This window comes from Zootoca vivipara, chromosome 2 (genome assembly GCF_965207765.1).
Source record: "Zootoca vivipara chromosome 2, rZooViv2.hap1.1, whole genome shotgun sequence".
Taxonomy (NCBI): Eukaryota; Metazoa; Chordata; class Lepidosauria; order Squamata; family Lacertidae; genus Zootoca; species Zootoca vivipara.
Window position 1 is genome coordinate 104,768,681 of NC_142584.1, and position 7,598 is coordinate 104,776,278.

At 49.8% G+C, this 7,598-nt stretch overlaps 1 protein-coding gene across 1 annotated transcript; it reads right to left on the bottom strand.

The window, feature by feature from the left end:
- Nucleotides 1–1,234: 1,234 nt before the first annotated feature.
- LOC118080921 (uncharacterized) lies at nucleotides 1,235–7,225 on the bottom strand. The gene is made up of 2 exons (XM_035106953.3): nucleotides 6,769–7,225; nucleotides 1,235–2,715 (listed from the first exon to the last, which is right to left on the bottom strand). The coding sequence occupies exons 1-2, from the start codon at nucleotides 7,223–7,225 to the stop codon at nucleotides 1,538–1,540; spliced, it is 1,635 nt and encodes a 544-aa protein (XP_034962844.3). The 3' UTR covers nucleotides 1,235–1,537.
- Nucleotides 7,226–7,598: the final 373 nt, after the last annotated feature.

Genomic DNA, 7,598 nt, shown 5'->3' on the forward strand with positions numbered 1-7,598 from the left:
CGACCTGTCAAAGAACAGAATCCATGCAAATAGAGAATCTGTGCTCTCCCTCCCAGAGCCAGATGATATTCTACCCTCTTATCTCAGGGGTGGGGAACCTTTTACAGGCCCAGGGCCACGGTCCCTTCTGAGGGCCAAGTGCCAGTGGTGGGAGGAGCCAGGGGCAAAAGGAGGCGGAGCAATGAATGTACGGTAGGCAAGTTTCTGGACGCACTTGAGCCCCCCTCCCGGCATCATCGGAGTTTGAGGACAAAGTCAAGCCAGGCAAAAACGCTCAAGGAGAGGGTGGAGCAGGGTCAGTGGTGGGTGGGGCTAGGGAAAGTCCCACGGGTCAGATAAGAGGCCTAGAAGGCTGGATTCAGCCCCCAAGGTCTAAGGCTCCCCATCCCATCTCTGTGGTGCTCTGTCCCATCTGCCCGTTATTGGTTGTGCACAAGGTTTTGTTCAGCTGATGACTAGGCTGCGGCGCTGGAATCCCACTGACTTTTGCGACGTTAGCTCAGGCATCCCCAAACTTTGGCCCCCCAGATGTTTTGGACTACAATTCCTATCTTCCCCGACCACTGGTCCTGTTAGCTAGGGATCATGGGAGTTGTTGGCCAAAACATCTGGAGGGCTGCAGTTTGGGGGTGCCTGGTTTATGATGTTTGGCAGAAGATGGGGGGGATAAGGACAGGTCCCTGCCCCAAGTAGCGTACAGTCTACATATTGACTGGGGCTGGGGGGACTGGAGAAGGTGCAGCAGTGAGTGGATAAGGGAAGTACTACTACTACTACTACTACTACTAATAATAATAATAATATTTATACCTCACTGATCTGGCTGGGTTTCCCCAGCCACTCTGGGTGGCTCACAGCAAATATTCTTGGTTCAGTTAGACATGTTTAGACTCTGCTTCTGCAGGGGAAAGGGTTGTTGAGGCATGCCCAATGCTTCATAGGCTTTAAAAGGATTTGAAGATAGGCTTTAAAAGGATTTACAATTCCCATCTTCCCTGACCACTGGTCCAGTTAGCTAGGGATCATGGGAGTTGTAGGCCAAAACATCTGGAGGGCCGCAGTTTGGGGATGCCTGTGTTAGCTATTTAAATGATCTGTGTGCTATTCGCCTGTCTCACCGCCCAGCAGCCCCCGACATCCATCCCCTTGCTCATCATGCCCTTTCTGTGTTGCTCTCTGCTGCCGCTATATTTTGAAGAAGCAGGATATCAGAAACACAGGCGTCACCAAGGAAGCATGTACAAATCTACTTTATTCACGCTAACTCCTTTTGAGACAAAGCGTGAGTTTCTTCGGTGAAGACAGAATACGGAAGATTCCTCATCCTAGCCCACCCGTTAGAGAAACAGAATCGTCAGAATTTCCCAGAACCAGATCTTTCTAACAGTAGACTTGGTCTGCGTTCCTTTGCTACTCTATGCTCCATGTTGTCTATTCTGCGTTGCAAAAAGATTTTCCTGATGTTTTTCTCACCGTGCATCAATTTCCGTTTACAAGCTTTGCTAGCGTCTAACTGGGACTTCATCAGCTAGGACTGCTACTCAGAATCTTTAAAAGGTGCCTCCCTTTCGTGGAGTTTCCGGTGCTTCCTAAGGTTTGAACTGACACTGAAACTCCTCCCACACTCGGCGCATTCGTAAGGCTTCTCTCCGGTGTGCACCCTCTGGTGCGTGATAAGGTGTGAATTGTTACGAAAGGTTTTCCCGCACTCGAGACACGCGTACGGCTTCTCTCCTGTGTGAAGGCGCTGGTGGCCCACGAGTACCGAGCTGTAAGAGAAGCCTTTCCCGCACTCGGGGCACTTATATGGCTTTTCACCTGTGTGAATCCTCAGGTGGGTGACGAGGTGCGAGTTTGTATTGAATTTCTTGCCGCAGTCGTTGCACTTGTAGGGTTTTTCCCCCGTGTGGATCCTCTGGTGGATAATGAGGTCTGCGCTCCGGCAGAAGTTTTTGCCGCACTCCAGGCAAAGGTAGGGTTTCTCGGTCATGTGGATTCTCTGATGACTTAGAAGACCCGACTTAACACTAAAGCTTTCCGGGCAGTCGGGACATTGGTAAGGCTTCTCCCCGGTGTGGATTCTCCGGTGCATCACGAGGGTCGAGCGTCTGCCAAAGCTTTTCCAGCAGTCCTGGCATTTATAGGGTTTCTCGCCAGTGTGGATTCTCTGATGGGTAACGAGAGTCGAGCTCCTGCTGAAGCTATTTCCGCAGTCGAAGCATTTATAGGGCCTCTCCCCTGTGTGCGCCCTCTGGTGCATAATAAGGTTTGAGCTGCGGCTGAAGGTCTTCCCGCAGTCGCAGCACTGGAAAGGCGGTTCCTTAGAGTGAGTCCTCTGGTGTCTGTTGAAGTTCAGGATTTGGTTGAAGCTTCTTCCGCAGTGAGGACACAAAAAGGGCTTCTCTCGCGCGTGGCTTTTCTGGTGCGCGATGAGGTGGGTACTCTGAACAAAGCCTTTCCCACACTTAGAACAGATAAACGGTCGGTCTCCCGTATGGAGTTTCTGGTGCCGGACAAGGTCTGAACGGCGGCAAAAGTTCTTCCCACAATCGGGACACACATGCTTCTTTTTGAGAACTTGCTCTTCCGGCATCCCAGTTTCACCCATTTCCAGAAAGGCCTTCAAGTGAGGAGGGCTCCTAGCGCTGCCCTCTTCCAAGACACTTTCCTGGTTGGTTTTCTCCTCTCTGTGCTGGGTCAACATTTCTTCAACAGCTGAAAAGAGAGAGAGAAAACAGAGATGAGACATTATTCCGCGCTGAGAACTCCAAAAGTCGTTTCATATTGCAGGGAATTAGACTAGAGATGTTCTGTGGGGATACCTCCCCATCTCTACCATTCAATGATTTGTACAATCCCCTTATTGATGTTCACAAGCCTTTCTTCCCATTTTCCCAGCCTTTGGTGCATTGTTTATCGATCAAAAAGATTTAAGCTGCTCTTTGGGTCTGACCTTAAGATGTGGAAGAGCAAAGAATGCAGAAGAGATTGAACGTATATACCAGGCACCCCCCAACTTTGGCCCTCCAGATGTTTTGGACTACAATTCCCATCTTCCCCGACCACTGGTCCTGTTAGCTAGGGATCATGGGAGTTGTAGGCCAAAACATCTGGAGGGCCGCAGTTTGGGGATGCCTGGTATATACTGAAGCCATCTGGGCATATAAGCAGCATACTTAGGACTGCAATACCTCAAGGACCACCTCTTTCCATATGAACCTACCCGGACCCTGAGATCATCTTCTGAGGCCCTTCTTCATGTGCCTCCTCCTCGAGAGGTCCTGAGGGTGGCAAGATGAGAACGGGGCCTTCTCTGCAGTGGCTCCCCGTCTGTGGAATCCTCTCCCCGGGGAAGTTCGCCTGGCGCCTTCATTATGCACCTTTAAGTGCCAGGCAAAAACATTCCTTTTTAACCAGGCCTTTGGTCGACCTGCTGGACATCCTTATACCCTTTTAAAATGTGGCTCTTTTTTTGGAGGGGGTGTTACAGTATTGGGTTATTGTCCTTATTTTGATTTTATACACCGTGGTCTTTTCTGTGAACCTCCCTGAGACCTCCGTGTATAGGGTGGTATATATAAATTCAACCAATCAATCGATATAAAGTGATAAAATGATTTATGTGATAAAATGATTCCTTTTTCCAGTACTGTTCTGAGAGTTTGCCTCTTGTTTTGCTTTCTGTGGCTATGCTACTTCCTTCTTTCTCTCTCCCTTCGGGGTCCCAGTAGGACTCACTCACTGCTGCTGGAGTGAACACCATGGTTGGTACCCACCCTATTGATAATGCCAGTCCTGTCCCCGACATGCCACAATTTAAGAAACATGTTGACAACCTGGAATGCGTGCATAGGAGGGTGGCCAAGATCTAGGGCTCTTAGTAACCACAAGCTTAACATAAGTCAACAGTGAGATGCAGCAGCCAAAAAAAGTAAAAGCTAATGCTATTCTAGGCTGCGACAACAGAAGTCTAGTGTCCAGATGAAGGGGAGCCATAGTACTTCTCTATTCTGCCTTGGTCAGACCACACTTGGAACACTGTGTCCAGTTCTGGGTGCTACAATTTCAGGAAGGATGTTAGCAAGCTGGAAGGTGCGCAGAGGAGGGCGACCAAAGATGATCAAGGGTCTGGAAACCAAGCCTTAAGAGGGAATTGGGTATGTTAAACTGGAAAAGAGGAGATACGATAGCCATCTTCCAATATCTCAAGGGCTGTCACATGAAAGAGGGAGTAAGCTCGTTTTCTCCTACTGTACTCTGGAGGGCAGGACTCGAACGAATGGCTTCAAGTTGCAAGACTAAATATCCAGAAGTACTTTCTGATAGTTAAGAGTTGTTTGGCAGTGGAATGGACTCCCACGAGAGGTGGACTCTCCTTCCTTGGAGGTTTTTAAGCAGAGGTTGGATGGCCATCTGCCACGGATACTTTAGCTGAGATTCCTGCATTGCAGGGGGGGTTGGACTAGATGACCCTTGGGTCCCTTCCCATTCCACAATACTATGACCCAGGTGGCGCTGTGGTCTAAACCACTGAGCCTAGGGCTTGCTGATCAGAAGGTCGGCGGTTCGAATCCCTGTGACGGGGTGAGCTCCCGTTGCTTGGTCCCAGCTCCTGCCAACCTAGCAGTTCGAAATCACATCAAAAAAAATGCAAGTAGATAAATAGGAACCGCTACAGCGGAAGGTAAACGGCGTTTCCGTGCGCTGCTCCGGTTCGCCAGAAGCGGCTTTGTCATGCTGGCCACATGACCTGGAAGCTGTACGCTGGCTCCCTCGGCCAATAACGCGAGATGAGCGCTGCAACCCCAGAGTCGGTCACGACTGGACCTAATGGTCAGGGGTCCCTTTACCTTTACCTTTATGATTCCATCTATGATTCTAAGTTGGGGGCAGCACTGGCTGTTGGGTCTATTACAGGTTACCCAGCAACCTGTTGGGGTTATGGGACGCCACCCACAACCTGTCACGGTTTGTGCTTGAGGCAAACCACCTGTGTTGCATTTTTTCCAAGGCCTGTTGGGAGATTTCACAGCAAGAAACTCCTTTCAGGTCCGGCAGTGTAAAAATACGCAGCCTTGATGCGGGTAGGAAATTCCAGGTGTCAGCACGGCAATAAATCACAGCAACACAATCCAGTACCGTGTTTCTCATATTATAAGACACGTCTTATATTTATTTTTTCCTCAAAAAAACACACTGTGGCTTATTTTCAAGGGATGTCTTATTTTTTTCCTCCTCCTCCTCCTGCCGCGGCCGGCATTGCTGCTGCGCCTATCACTATGTCTTATTTTCGGGGTATGGCTTATATTCCTTGAATGCTTAAAAAATCCTGCTATGGCTTATTTTATGGGTATGTCTTAAAATATGAGAAACAGGGTACAGACAGAACTCTTTTGCTGTTGATTTTAAGCTTAGTGATTACAGTACTATGCAAGAATACGAGAGGCACGCTTAAAGGTTTTAGGCCAGTGATGGGCAACCTTTTGAGCTTCGCCAAAAAACCCGAGCATAACTCGGGTGGTGTGTCACTTCGAGAAAAAAACCCCCATAATTTCACGATATTTGTAGTTTAAATAACAAAAATGTATAATTGTTTCCCCTTTTAAAAAAAGGAAAAAAGGGAGGGCCGCGTGTCACCGAAAATGGCTATGCGTGTCAGTGCTGACACGCGTGTCATAGGTTCGCCATCACTGTTTTAGGCCTACACCCTTTCAGTTCAAGGTTTGCGTTCAGACTAAACCAGGGGTCCCCCAACTAAGGCCCGGGGGCCGGATGCGGCCCAATCGCCTTCTAAATCCAGCCCGTGGACGATCCAGGAATCAGCATGTTTTTACATGAGTAGAATGTGTCATTTAATTTAAAATGCACCTCTGGGTTAGGTGCATTTTATAGTCCGGCCCCCCCACAAGGTCTGAGGGACAGTGGACTGGCCCCCTGCTGAAAAAGTTTGCTGACCCCTGGACTAAACAGTATCTCTGTCCAATCCAGATGACCTTGAAGCTGTGATAACAAGCCAGCAAGTAAAACAGCTTCTGGAAAATACTAGAAACTTTGGGTGTTTTCTGGGAACCAATGTCTCACCCCAATACTGGCACCAGTGGGTGCATGATTAAAGAGACCTGGAGCTGCCCCACACTCCCCAATCCCAGTTAAGCAATCTATACCGGCTGGTGGTGCCCTGTGGGTGGCATTACAATGGCATAGTTAACAGGGTGGCACTGCCAGCACGCATAAACTGAGCGGGCCTGGAGCTCTGCTCGGCGCTGTTCTCCAAATCCTGCTAACTAGGAACTGGGGGAGAAGACTATGACCAACTTTTCCGCACTTCCTCAAAGCCTGTGGCGGTCATATGGTATATCTCAGCCCGCCCTACCTTCCAGGGCTGTTCTGAAAAATAAAACGTGGCAATTTCAATATAAGCCACCCCGATCTCCTCGAAGCACGAGGCTGGATGAGGCTGCTTGTCCCGATCGTGAGAATCCCCCCCCCTATATTTTCGCACGCGCAGAGAGATCGCGGGGATCTAAATCGCCTGCTTCGTTGGTGGATCTACCCCTCGAGCAGGTCCTAAAAAACCTTTCCATTCACCCGTCGTTCTGCTTTTCTCCCAACCGAACCGCTTGGGCGCAGATCGGCTTCCTCGCCCCCAGCCCTGCTTCGGGCCGCCCCCCCCCATCTCCCCACCCTCCGGCCTTGCAAAGAGACTCGACGTGCTGCACTGGAGGAGCTAATGGCCGCCGCGGCCCAGGGCTGCTTGCTGCATCTCACCTCGGTCGGGCTCGGGCTTTGCAACGCGGGATCCGGGCCCTTGTTTTGCTTGCGGCAGCTTGGCGTCCCCAAGATCCCTCCCCAGCAGGGGTCTAGTTCCCGTCGATCTTATGGGATCAGAGGCGGGGTGGGCAGGAGAAGGGAAGGGCCCCGATGGACACCGTATTTCTCTCGCCACCGCCTCCTCCACCATCGCCGCCCGCCGCTTCCTTCGGAAATACAGTAAGCGGAGGAGGAGCCCTCTGCTGGACGCTGCCTGCGCGAGGTGTCGCTCGTGGCGTCTAAAGTTAGGGAGGGCGGGGAGAGGGAGTCTATCCCACAGCTGGGGAGAAAGATAGAGGGGAAGAAGGTCGAGCTGTTGCATTGAGATTCGTGGGATGCAGAGATTTCTCTTGCAGCATTGCGGCATAGGAAGAAGAAGGGGGCAGCCTTCGCGTGATCTCCAACACAAAAGCATCCTATGGAGACCGCCTCGCAACCCAAGTACTGTTGGCTCGCTTGCTTGTTCGTTTCTTAAAAGTTGTACCCACCCCTTTATAGGTTTTTTAAAAATACCCCTTAAAACGGTTTTACTAAAAGATTAAATCGAGGAAAAATTACAGCAGTGCTTTATTTTTCAATTTTTTTTATTTATTTCATAAAATTTATACACCGCTTGATTGTACAAAAACCGGTTTACAGAAGAGAGAAAGTTACCCATTAAAAAAAGAAAGACAGTAATTTAAGGGCAATGCATACAGGAAGTCGTCAACTGCCTCCGCAGTAGTTCAAGTCACACACATCTGCAAGAGTAGAATATGGTGTTGTGTTTTGACTGAGGTTCTTTCGGG